The following is a 19,711-nucleotide window of genomic DNA, read 5'->3' as shown; positions in this document are numbered from 1 at the left end:
AGTTGTGTATTGCTATAGTATACGATATCTATCTATCTATCTATCTATCTATCTATCTATCAACTTCAGAATAAAGTTATCCAACAAATGGACTGGTATGGATTTTTACCGGTTTTAGCAAATAAGGAGTAAACCATTATAATTATTTGCTTATATTTTCTCCCCTGAAGAGATGGTAGACATCGAAATCCTATAGGATAAGGAGTTAAAATATTTCAAATCTATTCTTTATCTTAAATAGAATAATAAAATTTTTTTGATTCGAAAGTTAATCATTTCACGTCATAAATTATAAATTTATTGAATTCTTAAAATTGTATATATACATATATATATATACATATATACATTTGTTCTCTTTCGGTGGAGGAGAAATCCTTCACGATTGAGACAATTTTTATTTTTGTACCTTTTCTCCACGTTAAAAAACGACCCTGGTGTCTAACTCTGTCCCGTGGGGAGGCATAGTAAATAGGTACATTATTGTTTCAGCTACACGACCGTTTTTTTTTTGCCGTCATATAGCTTCTTCAGACTTTTACAGAAATGTTCGCTTATGGTGGAATGAAAGAGTGAATGATGTCATTACCGACATACCAAGCACCCCCTCCCACCTTTCCCCCTTGTTCTCTTCTTATTTTTTCTCTTTCCTCGCACCCCTCCCTGACATCATTCACTCTTTCATTCCACCATAAGTGAACATCTCTGTAAAAGTCTGAGGAAGCTACATGACGGCCAAAAAAAAACGGCCGTGTAGCCGAAACAATAATGTAACTTAACAGAAAAATATGGTAATAAAAAATAAAACGCATATTTGCTCTACAACAGTATTGAGCACTTTCTTCAGGTTTTTATTCATTACCATTTCTACTAAACTATATATATATATATATATATATATATATATATATATGTATGTATGTATGTATGTGTATGTATATATTCTTCAGAATAATGAAATGAAATATATCTACTGATATGCAAATCAAGTAATTTTCGGTCTTACGAAATATTATTGGATGTAATATTTTATATAAAACAATCCCAGCTAAATAAAATTGCTCAATATACAGGATGAAGCAAATGAATAAAAATTTCTGATTTGAAAAAGTTAATCTTCAAATACAGAATTTTTTTATTGTTTGCAAAACAAAGAATACAGTTTAATGAATATATTTCCTTAACCCATGATGTTTCGATGTTTATTCATCTCCTCAGAGGAAAAATATTAGCAATTTTTTTTGTTGGTTTGCACCTTACTTTGTTTGTTTTCAAACAATAAAGAATTCTGTTCAAATCCTAAAATTTGAACACACACACACACACACACACACACACACACACACACACACACACACACACACACACACACACACACACACACATATATATATATGACGGTGTAACATAAAATATTCCCCTGTAAAAATATTTTTATCTATAAGAGAGAAAAGCTATTTTTAAGATTGGCTTTTTTTCGATTTTAGATATTGGATTCATTTTTGTAAAAAACCTATCTAAGAACACTGCCAGGCATATAAATTAGCTTTGTGTGAAATTTGAAAAAGATTTGCTTCAACCGTTTCGGAACCTATAAGGAAGAAACTCTCTCTCTCTCACACACACACACACACACACACACACACACACACACACACACACACACACATGTGCACACACCAGATTGACTTTAATATAACAGTAAATAAATGACAAAAGATCAATATTCCAAATATCAATGATAATGTCGTTCATCAAATTCCGTCTGTGTTTGTTTACAATATCACGTCAGCTGATATTTGGGCTTGGCGATAAATGCCTTGGAAAAGTCACTCCTGATGAACGTTTAGTTTTAAAATATGCAAATGAATAAATGATTTGCAGAGATTTTAAAGTGTACCTCTTCTTTTATCATGAAATGAAGTAATTAATAAAAAAAAAATTATTATAAAATGATACACTAAAGGCTTGAACAAGAGATCATTCAATCTGTTATCAAATCCTCTTTATCTCCATATTTTAATGAATCTGTTCTTTTTAAGAGGAAATGATTTGCTAAAATTTTCTTATCTCTCTTTGCCGGTGTAACGTAAAATATTCCCATGTAAAAAATATTCTTTTTATCTATAAAAGAGAAAAGCTATTTTTTTTTAGATCGGATTTCTTTCATTTTTTAGACTTATCGGATGAATTTCTGTACAAAACTACCTAAGAACACTGCCAGACATATAAATTACCTTTGTGTGAAATTTGTGATAGGCTCAGCCGTTTCGGAATCTATACAGAAGAAACTCACACACACACAAATGACCTTTATATAAGAGTAGAGAGTATTTTTATATTGAATATATATATATATATATATATATATATATATATATATATATATATATATATATATATATATATATATATGTATATTTATTTACCAGTGGTGAAAAAAAAAACCGGACTAAAGTGCTCAATGTGTAGTCAGAGCAGTATATAGGAAATTTATTACTGTGAGTCCAGAATGAGTTTACAAATTGTTTCAACTAGAGGAAAATCCTCAAAGAGAGGAAAAATCCAACTAGCATCATCAGAATTCATAGATGGACTCTGAACACTGAAAACCTGGCCTGAGGATAATTTTCTCTACAAGTAAATCCTGACTAAATAGTCAAAATCGCATTTAGTATTCGCAGCCGAAATAAGAACTCTTCGGTGTGGCTAACCTACACTGGATTTTACGAGGAATGGTACACTTTCTCCAAGTGATATTACCTCAAGTCACCAGACATGAGGATTTTCCTCTAGTTGAAACAATTTGTAAACTCATTCTGGACTCACAGTAATAAATTTCCTATATATATATATATATATATATATATATATCTTGACAAAGGATGCGTCCAGGATAAATGTTTTCGCATGCTTCATTTCCTTTAAATAATGTTCTATTGTTAAGTGTTTTTTTATTCAAGAAGTCTGGAGAAAGGCTGGTTATGGGAAGATTTTCAAAGGCCATAATGCTTGAAATTGTCCAACCGGTCTTGAAACAATTGTAACTTACAATGAAATACACTTTTTGTTGCTACCAATTCCTTTTTTGAAGTCTTGGTTTTGTTAATACAGTATATTAATGCTCAATTATGAAATATGATAATTTTGTAGCTTACTTTTTAAGTCATCTCTTTTTGGCTTAAAATTCATTGGTATATGAAAATTTACTGAATTATACGAACCCAGTAAAATTCAGTCTATTACAAACAAGTCTCTATATATATATATATATATATATATGTGAGCAAAAAGTTAATAGATAATTTTATAAATATTAATTCTTTAATATTTATAATTTACTTTAATTTTACCATCTTTGATCATTTTGGTAAATTCAATTGTAATTTTCATTTTATATATATATATATATATATATATATATATATATATATATATATATATATATTATTATTACATTTTCACCCCAAACAAGGCACATTGCCACTTTGATGTTGGGGGCTACTCTCAGGGATATAAGCATCAGAGGTACTATGTAGGGAGTTGGGCATGTCAGTATAGTTGGGGAAGCAGGGATTGAAACCGCTATTTTCAGACACTGCTCACCTGGAACCGTAGATTAGTTGGCAAAATTACTCATCTCAAAGGATTCCAATAAAGAATATAATATGTAATATTTTATTTATCTTCTTTTTATTTTTCAGAAAAGCATGGGGTCTTAATAGTTTTCGAGTCAGATGGCTCTGAGTGGGCCACTCACTTTGCAGAGATTCTCCGAAGCGACCCCTACAAAATCCCTTGCTCCACCGAACATCTATGGAATTTAAAGGAGAAAACCGTCATGCAGCACCCGGTGCACCTACTCTTGTTGACGCCAATTATGGCAACACAAATCAACAATGAGAAACTCTCCCTGCTGGACTACAAATCGGACACTTCTTTGCTTTTGGAGTGTAACGTCGATGCTAAGGGTATTCGCATGCATGAGTGGACGATTACAAAGAAGCTGGATAGAAGTGAGGAGACGCAGCGACATATATTGTCGACCCTTGTGGAAATGTACGAAAGGGCCACGGGGGACCAGGATGATTTGAACCCCGATGAATTCATATACATCGATATCGTACCTACAGTTTTGTATCCGGTAAATATGTGTTTTATACTTATTTCTTTAATTACAACTGCTGATAGTTTTCTTAAAACATTGATTTTCTAAAACACTAAAAAGCTGCAGTAATTCTCATGCAATACTTTTGTTTTACTTGGGAGTCACCTCTTACCAAGACCTGAATGCCACTCAAGGATAAGTGGTAATGAATGAAAGGTAGTAGTGTAGTAATCATTAATGATGTAAATTGGGTAGAATTTGATTATGTATGGGGACGACTCAACAAAAACTTGTTTACATTGGATTTGAAGGTTACCATGTTGTATTCAATCGGGAAGCAGCCAGCAGAAGGGTGTCCCATGGGCTGGCAGTTCTGGGAAAGAAATTTTGTTCATGGAACCTGTGTTTAGATTTAGACACAGAGAGTGGGTGAAATCAACACACACACACATTAAACATTATCCTCGAATGTCTTAGGCCTTTCTGTAAAGGAAGTTGTCACTGAAAACCTGGCCTGAGGATAATTTTCTCTACAAGTAAATCCTGACTAAATAGTCAAAATCGCATTTAGTATTGCAGCCGAAATAAGAACTCTTCGGTGTGGCTAACCTACACTGGATTTTACGAGGAATGGTACACTTTCTCCAAGTGATATTACCTCAAGTCACCAGACATGAGGAATTATTGTCTTGGAATTCAATAAAACCAACAGAACACAAGATATCCCAAATAACTATGGTTAATTGTGAAGATGAAAATTAATATTCTTAAATTCTTTACTAACTAAAGCAGAATCTTACTGGAATATCCGATTATCTATGCATCTCATATAGAGATTACGTGTTAGCTCCAGATGTGGGGGGGGGGGGTGATTGCTGAAAACTTCGACTGAAGTAAAATGAAACACCCGAATAAACTTGAATGCCTCCCGGAGAGAACTTGAATGTCTACTGGAGAGAACTTGAATGTCTACTGGAGAGAGCTTGAATGTCTACTGAAGAGAACTTGAATGTCTACTGGAGAGAACTTGAATGTCTACTGGAGAGAACTTGAATGTCTACTGGAGAGAACTTGAATGTCTACTGAAGAGAACTTGAATGTCTACTGGAGAGAACTTGAATGTCTACTGGAGAGAACTTGAATGTCTACTGGAGAGAACTTGAATGTCTACTGGAGAGAACTTGAATGTCTACTGAAGAGAACTTGAATGTCTACTGGAGAGAACTTGAATGTCTACTGAAGAGAACTTGAATGTCTACTGGAGAGAACTTGAATGTCTACTGGAGAGAACTTGAATGTCTACTGAAGAGAACTTGAATGTCTACTGGAGAGAACTTGAATGTCTACTGAAGAGAACTTGAATGTCTACTGGAGAGAACTTGAATGTCTACTGGAGAGAACTTGAATGTCTACTGAAGAGAACTTGAATGTCTACTGGAGAGAACTTGAATGTCTACTGAAGAGAACTTGAATGTCTACTGGAGAGAACTTGAATGTCTACTGGAGAGAACTTGAATGTCTACTGGAGAGAACTTGAATGTCTACTCAAAAGAATTTAAATGTCTACTAGACACTATCCTCGAGTATCATTACAGGAGTTTGTCAGGACAACCTGGATTGAAGATATTTTTCCCTACAACTCTGACTAAATATTCAAAATCACATTTCGTATTCGCAATCCAAATAAGATCTCATCAATATGGCAAGCGAACACTGGTTTTATGAGGAATGGTGCACTTTCTCTAAATGATTTTATCTCAAGTTGCACACAGAGTTGATACTCCACCAGACTAGAGGAATTCTTGTCCTGAAATCTAATAAGACCATGATACCAATATATACTATAAAATATGAAATATATACTATAACATATGAAATATATACTATAACATATGAAATATATACTATAACATATGAAATATATACTATAACATATGAAATATATATCTAAGATGAGAACAGTAAACCAAATAATTGAAATAATACAAAATCACGAATCTTCATCTAAAAAATTCCAAAACAATGCATAAATAGAAAAAAGTGCACTTAAAGAAGGTCGGGTATTACATCGGCCGAAATATTGCGGAAGTAACAACTAAACTTAGAATAACCCAAATATGCTAAACGACCATTTTTCGGCGGAGTTGTACAACCATCACCCCCCTGTGTAATTTCTATACTGATAGGTTTTTAAAAATTTTTTCACTGGATTATTATTGATTGGACACTAATTAACCAGATTATGAAAAAAAAAAAAAAAATTGAAAAAAAATCATTATTTCGACATTTTAAAGGGTGCTCACTTTTTAGTTATAGCGTTCTAGTAAATCGGTCACCCATTTTGTAACCAATAAAAACGCGAGTATATCAAAACCATAGAAAGTAAAAATGACATGAGCCTACCCAAGTCAGAAATATTTTTGTTTCTCAAAGAAAAAGAAAATAGAACGAATATGACATTTTATTGTTTTTTATGAAAAAAAGTTATTTTTTTTTTTTTTTTAAACTTATTTAGTTTTTGGTATTGAAAAGTGACTTTGTGGGTGTTTTTTTTCAATAATTTATCTGTTTTTATGAAAGGTGAGGGTTTTTGGGTTTTTTTTCCAAACTTTTTATTTTTTAAAAATTTTTTTAAGTATTATAAATTTCACTAACATGCTGGAGAAATGTTTCATAATTTTCCATCCCGTTGTCAATTTTCATATCGTACACCCCCCAATACATTTCTTCGTCAACATGGGACCATTGTTTCATATCTCCTGAAGGCACTTCTGTGTTCAGAAAAAAAAAAAAATGGGTGACCGATTTACCAGAACATTGTAACTAAAAAGTGAGCACCCCTTTCAAATATCGAAATGATTTTTTTTTTCAATTTTTTTTTTGTTCATAATCTGGTTAATTAGTGTCCAATCAATAATAATCCAGTGAAAAAAATTTCCAAAAACCTATCAGTATAGAAATTACGCATGGGGGGGGGTTTGGTTGTACAACTCCGCCCATCTTTCTACTAAAATGTATACAAGACTAGCAGGGAGATCTGACGTTGCTCGGGATTGAATGGTGATCACTACTATGCATTCTTTACTATTCTCATTACACTTTATTAAGTTGTTTATTTTTCCTGACACTCTCCACTCCCCTAATGCAGTCGAAAGAAGTTGAAATGTCACAAAGAATTATATTCTTTTTTTTTTTTTTTTTTATCACATTTTCACTCCAAACAAACATTGCCACTGTGGTGTAGGGGGCTACTATCAGGGGCAAAAGCTACAGGAATACTATGTAGGGAGTTGGGCAGCAAGATGTCGGTTCACGTTACACTTGAACTTCTGCATGTCAGTACAGTTGGGGAAGCAAGGACCTGGAATGAAATTCCAAAGTCTAGCGTTTGTGGGGAAGAAACTACTGCAGTAGAAAGCTCTTTTACATCTAGGGATCTCTACTGTGTGGGGGTGGGATTTAGCTGCCTGTCGGGTTTGTCGAGGGTGTTTACGCCGTGAGGGCACACGTGCTTGCAGTTCGTCAGAGCATTCATCATTAAAATACTTCGTATGAATATGGTCCAGGATTCATAAAAAAAACAGATATAAGTAATTGAATGTTTAAAGGGATTCTCTTGCAATGAGTCACTTAGAGATGGCAACATATAGATATTTGGTACATAGCGATTTGGAATCACTCCAGTCTCTTCTCGGATAATTTTTATACATATGCAATATTTTTGTTTTTCAAAATAGGATATATTAGCAGGGTGAGCCGACAGTGCCCGGGATTTAATGATGATCAACTAATGTCTCAAACTTTCATAAGTCTTTGGTGCACTTTGACGTTGAATATCTCGAGAACTATAAAGGATATAAAAACGCATCTGGTAGATTCAGAAAGTTTGTAATCTCAAGTTTTTCATGGAATGTTCAAAGAGGATAACATCATTGGTCACACGACACACATCAAGCTGATAGTCCAATTCTTGCCAAACACGTCTCAGTATTGCGTTGTCAATGATTGCAACAGCTTCTGTTATTCCGGTCTTTAGCTCATCCACATCTCTTGGAGTAGGAGGCTCATAGACCAGTCCTTTTACAAATCCCCACAATGTCTTTTCTGGTTGAATGAACGCCATTACATGACCTGAAAAGAAATGAAAAAAAAAATCAAGTCTTACAAAAAATTTAATGCATTAAACTTTCATCTGACTACCATTCATAGTTAAACAGATATGAGGACTTGAAATGTACCGAAAACTTTTGGAACACCCTGTATTGTCATAGAAATTGGGGAAATCGCCAATTTTTCAATCAAATAGATTGATTGCTCTAATTGAGGACCTATCGCAGTGCATTTGGAGGGAGCTTCACATGCCTCTCGTAAGTGACTTTGTTCACAATATATTGTAGCCTACATTGCACTATAGAGAGTCTACTGTTGATGTATAAATATTTTATAAATTATGGCTTGCATTAAAGTTTGAAATGCAAAACGTGTGCTCTAAACAGAAACATTGATTTCGAACGCACACCTATCACATAAAAAAAAACTACTGTTGATTTTATATGTTGGGCCTTTCGACTTGTGTGGTAATAAAACTTTTCAAATGAACTTGTGATGTTAGGCTGTGTAAGGTGTTAACTTTGGTCAAAATCGCCTGTTCCTTCTTTCATCAGATTATCATGATTATCGATACTAATCGAGGGCATTCCGATACAAAACCTATCTAAGAACACTGCCAGGCACATAAAGTGCCTCCGTGTAAAATTTCATAAAAATCGACCCAGCCATTTTCGAGTCCATAGGGAAAAAACTCACACACGGACAAAGTTTCATGTCATTGTAGAGATTGGAAGTTAGACCTGAATTCGGCTCTTATTTTTGCATTTGAAGTTTAGAAGAAATTTGTGTATTCCCTTTGCCAGTTTGTGACATGCAACACTAATAACTCGTGTTTATTTACAGGGTGACAGAACAATCCACATATTGTTCAGTACAGAACCACAATCTAATGTCACCGTACGGTTAGAAGGAGTACAGGGACGTTTACCGACAAAGAAATATACGAAAAGTACTTATACATGCGAATTACCAGGTGAATATTTTTTTGAAATTGTTTTATTATAGCATCTTTTTTTTCTTTTACAGGCGGGCAGATCTAAGAAAGAAACTTTGTTCATGGAATTTGTATTTAGATTTAGGCTCAGATAGGGAGTCGGGAAAATTGTTGATAGTGATTGTTGTAAATTTGACAGTCTTCCCTGTTCCGAGGAATCCAGTTTAACTCACCTAGTATGAATATTACTTAAAAATGGTGTTGGATTATTTATCTTATTTATAACAGCACTAGCACTACTAGCAGACGTTGCCCGGGATAGAATGACGATCATGACTGTACTTTTTCACTATACCCATATTCTCTTTTCCCTCTTCGCTTTTCGTCCCATAATATAATTAGAAAAGGCTGCAATGTTAGAAAACCTTTGAAAATTAGTGCATTATACGTGGTTTCGGTTGCTCTTTTAATTATTGTGATGATGGAGATCTTCCTAAAATTCCAATTTCTAGTCATGTCGCATATAAGACCTTGGTATATTGCTATCTTTTCACTCTCAGCTCTGTTTAAGCCAGCTTCATTAAGTACACTGACTTCTACTAAGGTTGCTTCTTTCTACTGCTTTCCCAATATCACTATCTCAGGTTTAATAGGTTTGCTAAGTATGTTGCTGTTGTAATAGCATAGTCATAATGGACGGTGTACGACTTATTTCCAACTGTCGTTTCTGGTATATGAAGTGTCTTCAATAAGTTTCCAGACTTTTTTCTCGTATGGGCACGTTTATAGAGAACACACATGAAACTCTAGTTTTCTTCAAAGTAATCTCCTCCGGCTGCAATGCACTTGTTGTACCGTTCCAACAACTTCTGGAAAGACCCATAAAAATCCTCTTCTGTGAACGTTTACAGGACCCTCGTCACAACCTCTTTCATCTGCTCAATTCATTACGACAGCCTTCAAGGTTTCCTTGAGCTTAAGGAACAACCAAAAGTCACAGGAAGCAAGGTCTGGACTGCGAGACCTGAAATGATCAGCTCAACCATCTCCCTGTTGTCATGACAACGTCTTTCTTTCTGATCTTCTCGGAACACTTGTCTTGGGTCAAACTTTGCACAAATCTTCCGCATCTTCAGTTCTTCATAAATAACTGTGCACACAGTTCCGACACTGACATCAAACTATGCACTTCTTGTTTCTATAGACATATGATGGCCATTATCTTTGAAATGAACTCTGATGTTCTAACTTCCTAACTCTTCCCACACCTCTCATTATCTTTCACAGACTCCCTGCCTTCCTTGAATCTCTTATGCCACCTATAAGCTGATGCTTGATTCATGCAAGATGGTCCAAAAAGCAGTCTGAAGCATTTCATATGTTTCTTGGACATTTTTTCAAGTTTAAAACAGAATTTTATTGCATATCGTTCTTTGAAAGTGTCATCATGTTCAGACTGCATTTTTGAAAGTCACCAGCTGTGATAATCAGGCTTTAGTTGGGTGTATTCTAATTCCTGCTGTAGCTGTTCATTTGAACGTAAAAATCATAAGAATTGGTCATTAATCTCATAAGATCTATAGCAATAACATATTGAATTTTCAAGAGTCTACGACAATTTTAAATGTCTGTACAAAAAGTCTGGAAACTTATTGAAGGAACCTTGAATGTTCTGTGATGTTTAGTATAAGTTCTTGTATTTTTTTTTACATGGAAGTCACCACTTATCAAGGCCTGGAGGCCACTCGTGGATAAGGGTTATTGTGTGTACAGTAATCAATAGGACAATACCATAGTAAACGTTAGTAATGGAGATTCTACAAAGTGGATTACCCAAGGGGGTGGTTCATCAGGAATCTGTTTATGTTGGACTTGAAGACACCCAAGTTGTAGTCAGGTGGGAAACAGGTAAACGGAAGAGAGTTTCACACGCGTGCACTTCTAAGAAAGAAGCTTTGTTCATGGAATCTACGTTTTGATTTAGGCACAGGTAAAGAGTGGGGAAAACTATTGACAGTGGTTTCAGCTAGACGGGTATTTTTTGTGAAAGATTTGCGACAGGGGACCAGAGATTGGAGCTCAGACGAGTATGTTAATAAAATGATTAAGTAAAATAATCTGATAGACAGCGATTAATAATAAACTAGCGGGACCTGTGGAAATTCCACAGGGACTCATTTATTTGTAATATATTAATGTTGGCATTCTGTAGATGTTCAGTGTAAATGGAGACGCTCTGATATTATTGTAGCTCTTTTGTTAAAACTGCAAAAGTATTTATATGAGCTAACACAAACGCCGGGCAAAGCTCGATTGTAAACTACGCTTAAATATGATATTTTAATTCTTGCAGATTTCGTATATATTATTATGTTCTATCGATTTTTATATGCTATAAAGTTGCGATTTCAAAAATAAAAAAATATATAACCATATGATTTGGTTGCATTAGCTTGAATCGAAATCGAAATAAAATCTTATGAAGAATTCTTGAAAAAATTATTTATGACAAGAAATGGAAGTACATAACAATTAAACGGCCCGAATGTGAGCGTGACAAAAAATAACACACATGCTATCGTATTAATATATAGATGGATTGCCAGCCTGTGTTTCCTCTGTTGCATCAACAGCAACAAGACAAGCAATTTGCAACAGCTTTGTTGTAATTATCATGCTCCGATCAGATACGATCAGATAGATTCGCTAGTCTGAAAGAAAGAATCTCATTTTTTATGCTTATTAGAAACTTATTACAAGCTCCGTCTCTGGGGGTTCGGCCAGCTGAAATAAAGTGATAGAAAAATTGAGAATGGCAGAATAAACAGGGACTGAAACGTGTAAACATTGGGCATCATAAGAGTGACATTATAATTTAAAGAAAGGCACAAGGCCATCAAAATAGAGAGAAGATCCATTGGTGATCCTTTGTCTATCATGCTCTTTATTTTTTAATTGCACTTTCACCCCAGACAAGGCACAGTGCCACGTTGAAGTAGGAGGCTACTATCTGGGACAGGGCATAATTTGCAGGGTTACTATATAGGGAGTTGAGCATGTCTGTTCACATTACATTTGAACTTCTGCATGTCAGTACAGTCTTGGAAGCAGGAACCCTGAAAAGAATTCCAAAGTCTAGCAGTTCTAGGGGGAAAAAAAACTATTAGAGTAGAAAGCTTTCTTACATTTGGGGATTTCTACTGTGTAGGGGTGAGATTTTGCTGCTTGTCGGGTTTGTCCAGGGTATTTACGTCGGGGGGGGTACATGGGCTTGCAGTTCGTCAGAGCACCTACCATTAAAATACTTATAAAACAGGAAGAGGGATACAACATTTCGTCGATAGGACAAATGTTGAAGCCTAGCTGATAGTTCAGGAGGACCTATCACGTTGGCGACTCACCTTTGAACCCTGTACAGGAGTAAGAGACTTATAGCAGATGCACCATTCCAAATATGGCAACAATAATCCATACCTGGGCGAATGGTAGACTGATAGAGGTACAGAATACTTTCAGGTGTTAGTAGCTTTCTAGCACAGTAGAGAGAGCCCACCTTCTTTGCAGCAGCCTTGCCCTCAATGTATCTATTCCTACTTAACAAAAACAAGACGTATTTTTACACATTTATGCAAACACTTTCCGGATCATATTTTATCTTTGGTAATTCACTTTCATTTTATCTATCACCGAATACCACATTTACTTCATAGATTGCGCTACTTAAAATAATTGATATGGTTTTAAATCGATTTTTTTTCTAAAAGATATTTGCGATTTCATTAGAAATGATTAGTTCCATAACAGCAAACACTTTATAAACAAAACAACAACAAAAAAAAAAACCCTAAAAATCAGGCCATTCCACTACTTCATTTCAGTTTTCTGGATTTTATTTTTGTTTTATTTCTGTTGCATTTTCTATATACCTGGTTCGCGATTGTCATTCTTGTAGATTAAGTTCCGCATTCGAGGGTTTTTTTTAAAAGATTTCATCCATTTACACCATTACTGTCCGTTGCATAATCTGTGCCCCCCCCCCCTGATTCCGATTTCTCCTAGTTTTGTTTTCAAGTTCTTTGAGAATATTTTCAATGTTCCTAAATTAGTGGTTGATTATATTGATTTTTCTTCACAATCCTTTTAATTCTCTGGCAAGTTCCGCGTATTTGTTCCTTTAGTTTAACCGCTACATCTAAAAACAAAAATTGGGTGCTCATGCACTTTTGTTACCGCGTTATTTTTAAATAGTTTTTTTTTTTCAGGTTAAATTCAAGTTTCAAAATATCTATTTTTTTTATTTATTAAATTGTTAGGTTGAAACACAGAACAGTTACAAAATACCATCCCGTCCTCATGTTAAGAATGGCTTTCAAAATAATAACGTTATTTTTTTCAGCACGGTAACAAAGAGGCGTAAGTACCGAAAATTGCACTAAAACGTTATTGTGTACTTACCTGTTAGGTTAAAGATATATACGTAAATCTATGCAGAATTTTTGTTTTGTAAAAATAAAACCAACCCCGTGCAAATTTAGAAATCCATTTTTAGCATGAGGAGGGTTTCGCTTTGTTGACTTTTTCTCTTGCATTACCCCATTACCCATGCTTATATCCTGGACACTAGAAATCATGTCAGATCGAGGAAGATTGGTATTAAGTGCGTAAGAAGCGATATTGTTTTATATAACCTGGTTGACGTTAATTAGATCGCATGGGGAGCTGACATGAGACGATGTCTGACGATGCTGACTCCATAGCCCGGGAAACAGTATTCATATGGTGTTTCCTACAATTGTTTCAGAAATGAATAAGCAAATTATAAAATAAATTTTGCCGCGAATAGTAACGTTCACCAAAACTCTTCTTGTTATCTGTAATATAAGTCTCACCTGTCTGATTAAATGTATGTATGTATGTACGTATGTATGTATGTATGAATCAGCCGAAAACTTTCGACAGAAGCGACATATTTGCACGAAATCGGTTTGAAGCTTTTCCCTTCGAAATATCGAAAAATTGACTAAAAAAATTAATTCCTTCACCCTAAACTAGGCACTTTACTATAAGGAAGGGTTGCTTTTTCGCCGATATTTTCAAATTTCATCCTCTCTTTTCGATTGACTAGCCTTAATTTAAACCTTCGCCACTTCCGGTTTGACGATGGATGCAACGGTAAAACCGTCAGATTTTTTTTACGTTCTTTCCCCCCTTTGCGGTACGGGTTCAAGCCTGCTTGCCTACTACCACTTTATTTATTTATTTATTTTTTGCTCAACACACACCTCCAAACACCCGAGCAACACCGGGCACGCAGACTTGTACAAAATAAAGAAAAAAACTTTTTTTTAATGGGGGGGATAAATGTTAGCAGCAAATATTTATCTCGAATAAAAAAAAACGTCAATTAGCATAATAACCTCCTTTTCAAACCGGTTTCTTATAAAAAAAACATATTTGAACTTAACCTGTTTACAACTCAATCTCAGTCAACTTCACGTCACATCTTCCAACACAAGCACCCGGAAGATTCTGAAGCAAAAATTGCCAGACGATTAATCAAAAACCCGGCATTTAAAAGTGGTTTTCTATTTAGAAAGCCATTCTTAACAGGCGGAAAAAAAAGGATTTCACATTGACATTAGCGTGTTAACAGTCATTTTCAGTTAAAATCCTTTCTTGATTTCATAATTTTCATGCTTTCATTGAAATATGTCTTCTGATAACTGGTTGGAAGATCGCTTCAGCATCTTCCGATTACTTATGCAATGTGACCCGTAAATGGGATAAGTACGAAAATACGTTTTAGCGACCAATAAAATCTAAAAAAGTAAAAACGGCTGATATTAAAATTCTGAATATTTGAGATGAGGCTGATTGCTTGTATTATTTGTTTGGACTATTGTTCTCATTTTTGAGTGTTATTTGTGCAACGTTTCGGTCAGTGTAGCCTCCGACCATTGTCAAACATCTTGGAAAGAATTATAAAGAAAAACAAAAATTATACAATCCCTCCTTAAAATTTGAAAAGGAGATAATCCTGTCAAACTTTATTATAGTTACCCGCTCATGTTAACCAAATTTTTTTTGCACATATGAAACTACGGCGAATAAAACAAAAACAACTCAAAGAATACAAAACCATCTACGGAGACAGTAACTTTTATTCTTTCTTTCCCAAGATGCCTGACAAAGGTCGGAGCCTACATTTTGTAGTTAGTATTTCCAGGGTGAGTATTTCTTCAAAACGGCTGAACATGCAGATACTGTTTTTCAAAAAAATAAAAAACTCTCAATCTGTAATAGGGCGCATAGAAAATATGAGCAGGAGCTGTAAGATAGCTGACGTGCAAAGATATTAGTAGAAAAAAACACATATGCAAATTAGGAAGTGTGCACAACCTTGCGTGACAAGAAAAAGAAAAAAAAAGGCACCACATGATGGGGAGAAGCAGAGTGTACATAAAAAACAATGGACATGTATTGTCGAAGACAAGAAATGTGTAGTCAAGCAAAAATGATAAGAAATATGTAGCCGAGCAGAAAGGAAAACACGATCTAGGTGAGATAAACATGTGCTCTCTAGAAGAGATGAGAGACTTTTAAGCTGGTGTCGAGACGGTGGGGTTTTGTTAATCTAATTGCAGACTCATTGCCTCTGAGATGGGTACATATGCTGATGACACTACACTCTATGGCAGGCACGTCAGGAAGACGAATGAACACATTTCTAAAGAAATGGCAGAAACACTAGAGGAAGACCTCCAATCTGTAATGGAATGGGGACAAAAATGGTTGGTCACGTTCAATGCCGCCAAGACTAAACTAGTTTCATTCAATGATTACAAGAAACCCTCTCTACCACCTATAGCAATGGCCAACGACTCTTTATCTGAGAGTACATCTTTCAAACTCCTTGGCCTAACGTTCACAGGAAACATGAGTTGGAACAATTACATTGAAGGCATTGCCAGGGCCGCTGCAAGAAAGGTGGGCTCTCTCTACCATGCTAGACAACTACTAACACCCGAAAGTATCCTGTACCTCTATAAGACCACCATTCGCCCATGTATGGAGTATTGCTGTCACATTTGGGCTGGTGCATTTGCTACTAGTCTCTCGTTCCTTGACAAGGTTCAAAAGAGAGTTGCAAACCTGATAAGCCCTGAACTGGCATCTAAGCTTCAGCCTCTGTCCCATCGACAAAATGTTGCATCCCTCTGCCTATTTTAGTGGTGAATGCTCTGACGAACTGCAATCACTTGTGCCCCCACGACGTGAGCACCCTCGACAAACTCAACAGGCTGCTAAATCCCACCGCCACACAGTAGAGATCCCTAGATGTAAAAGATCTTTCTACTACAATAGTTTCTTCCTCTGAACCGCTAGACTTTGGAATTCCATTCCAGGTCCCTGCTTTCCCAACAGTACTAACGTGCAGAAGTTCAAGTGTAACGTGAACCGACATCTTGCTGCCCAAATCCCTACATAGTACCCAAGTAGTTGTTGCCCCTGATAGTAGCCCCTACACCAAAGTGGCAATTTGCCTTGTTTGGGGTGAAAATGTAATAAAAAAAAGACGAAAAGAATAATTAGAAAAAACAAGAAGCTGACATTGTTTGTAAAGTAATTGTAATAAATGCCTTTTGCTAAAACAGAAAGAAAAGCCGGGTTGGATGAAGGTAAATGAGGGTTTTCAATGAGGGTTTCAATGTCAAATAATTTTCAAATTTACTTTTTAATGCGACTAACAAAACGTTTGAAGAACATTCTTAGTTCAGAAGATTCTTTTGAAGTCAAAAATTCAAATGCCTAGAGAAATCATGTGTTAATGTCGAACAAGGTGGCAACTCTTGTTGAGCGCTGAACTAAGAAAAAGTATGAGTTTGATGCTCAAAGTATGATGACTACACGGAACAAGCCTCATAGATTATCTCCCTTTAAAAACGGTACAAAATTCAATATTTTCATAGATTATCTCCCTTTAAAAACGGTACAAAAATCAATATTTTCATAGATTATCTCCCTTTAAAAACGGTACAAAAATCAATATTTTCATAGATTATCTCCCTTTAAAACGGTACAAAAATCAATATTTTCATAGATTATCTCCCTTTAAAAACGGTACAAAAATCAATATTTTCATAGATTATCTCCCTTTAAAACGGTACAAAAATCAATATTTTCATAAATTATCTCCCTTTAAAAACGGTACAAAAATCAATATTTTCATAGATTATCTCTCTTTAAAAACGGTACAAAAATCAATATTTTCATAGATTATCTCTCTTTAAAAACGGTACAAAAATCAATATTTTCATAGATTATCTCTCTTTAAAAACGGTACAAAAATCAATATTTTCATAGATTATCTCCCTTTAAAAACGGTACAAAAATCAATATTTTCATAGATTATCTCTCTTTAAAAACGGTACAAAAATCAATATTTTCATAAATTATCTCCCTTTAAAAACGGTACAAAAATCAATATTTTCATAGATTATCTCCCTTTAAAAACGGTACAAAAATCAATATTTTCATAGATTATCTCTCTTTAAAAACGGTACAAAAATCAATATTTTCATAGATTATCTCCCTTTAAAAACGGTACAAAAATCAATATTTTCATAGATTATCTCTCTTTAAAAACGGTACAAAAATCAATATTTTCATAGATTATCTCTCTTTAAAAACGGTACAAAAATCAATATTTTCATAGATTATCTCCCTTTAAAAACGGTACAAAAATCAATATTTTCATAGATTATCTCTCTTTAAAAACGGTACAAAAATCAATATTTTCATAGATTATCTCTCTTTAAAAACGGTACAAAAATCAATATTTTCATAGATTATCTCCCTTTAAAAACGGTACAAAATTCAATATTTTCATAGATTATCTCCCTTTAAAAACGGTACAAAAATCAATATTTTCATAGATTATCTCCCTTTAAAAACGGTACAAAAATCAATATTTTCATAGATTATCTCTCTTTAAAAACGGTACAAAAATCAATATTTTCATAGATTATCTCCCTTTAAAAACGGTACAAAAATCAATATTTTCATAGATTATCTCTCTTTAAAAACGGTACAAAAATCAATATTTTCATAGATTATCTCCCTTTAAAAACGGTACAAAAATCAATATTTTCATAGATTATCTCCCTTTAAAAACGGTACAAAAATCAATATTTTCATAGATTATCTCTCTTTAAAAACGGTACAAAAATCAATATTTTCATAGATTATCTCTCTTTAAAAACGGTACAAAAATCAATATTTTCATAGATTATCTCCCTTTAAAAACGGTACAAAAATCAATATTTTCATAGATTATCTCCCTTTAAAAACGGTACAAAAATCAAAATGCTAAACAATAGGATAACTAAAATTCGAAACAAGAAATGCAAATATGTCAAATCCAATCAGAAATAATTAGGATTGAAATTTATTGTTTTTGTTTTTCAGAAATAAATGAAGCAGGACAGAGGATAACGTCAGTGTATGTCGAAGGGCTTTCCTATTCTTTATACACGACGAAACTTGTCATCGTGACGGCCGAATCCCTCTTGGAAAACTTCCTGGAGAACTTTGAAAAGACATTGGAAATAAGAGAAAATCCCACCAAATTAAAAAGTAAGAACTGTCCTATGTATCAGGTTGACAAGAAAGTTCTTGTGGTTTTTAACTTTTAAATTCAGATGAACATATCTCGACTCAAACAGAAATTTATTGATTGAAATAAGCACCATCAGAATCAACAGACTTTTGCCAACGCAAGACAAGTGTATTTTTTTATGCCAGTATTAGTATTAGTCGGTAGGTGAGAGATCTGGGGAGTATGGCGGATGAGGCAGTGTTTTGTAGCCTAATTCGTTCAATTCTATACCGATACTCTATGGCGGACTGGGATAGCTTCCGTACATTCATATCTGATCTCCCTCTCCATTCCATGTTTAAAAAGGATGTGTCCTGTATAGTATCAGATCTGACCGAATGGTTACTTGTAGGCATAGATCGATTCATACCATCTAAAAAATTCCAACAAAAACCTAACAGCCAGCCATGGTTCTCCCCCGAATGTGCTGCTGCCATCGCACACAGAAATCACTTTTTCCATAGCTACCAACGTAATAGATGCACTGAAACTAAAGCTGCTTTCAGAACTGCCAGCAACCACTGTAAAAGAGTAATAAAAAATACAAGAGAACTATATGCGCAATCCATTAAGTCCAAAGTAGCTGAGCAGCGGCTTAGTTCCCACCAGTTCTGGCAAATAGCAAATAGGATCTTGAACAGAAACGTGCGCTCTATCCCAACCATTATCAATGGACCAGAGGTCATCTCGACAGCATCCAACAAGGCCAAACTATTTGCCAAAAACTTTGCGGCAAATTCTTCCCTGTGTGACGAAGGCCATCAACTCTCCATATTCCCTCCTATAACAGACAACACGCTATGCAACATACAAATATCTGTGCGTGAGGTCGCCAAGCTAATCAAGAACCTTGACTCCAGTAAAGCAACTGGTCCTGACGGTATTCCAATTATAGTGTTAA

At 34.7% G+C, this 19,711-nt stretch overlaps 1 protein-coding gene across 7 annotated transcripts in view; it reads left to right on the top strand.

Moving 5' to 3' along the window:
- The window catches only part of LOC145258090 (uncharacterized), an 86,560-nt gene that overhangs the window by 10,510 nt on the left and 56,339 nt on the right, over window positions 1-19,711 (top strand). For all 7 annotated transcript variants that reach the window (XM_080115825.1, XM_080115822.1, XM_080115823.1 and 4 more), the window contains 3 exons: window positions 3,705-4,144; window positions 9,062-9,191; window positions 18,621-18,788. In XM_080115825.1, the coding sequence (XP_079971951.1) occupies window positions 3,705-4,144; window positions 9,062-9,191; window positions 18,621-18,788 (738 nt within the window). The remainder of the gene's footprint in view (window positions 1-3,704; window positions 4,145-9,061; window positions 9,192-18,620; window positions 18,789-19,711) is intronic.

Source organism: Euprymna scolopes, chromosome 33, assembly GCF_053919585.1.
Source record: "Euprymna scolopes isolate OS-2025 chromosome 33, ASM5391958v1, whole genome shotgun sequence".
NCBI classification, from domain to species: domain Eukaryota; kingdom Metazoa; phylum Mollusca; class Cephalopoda; order Sepiida; family Sepiolidae; genus Euprymna; species Euprymna scolopes.
Note: the sequence above shows the minus strand (reverse complement) of the source record. Positions and strands in the feature narration are given on the sequence as shown.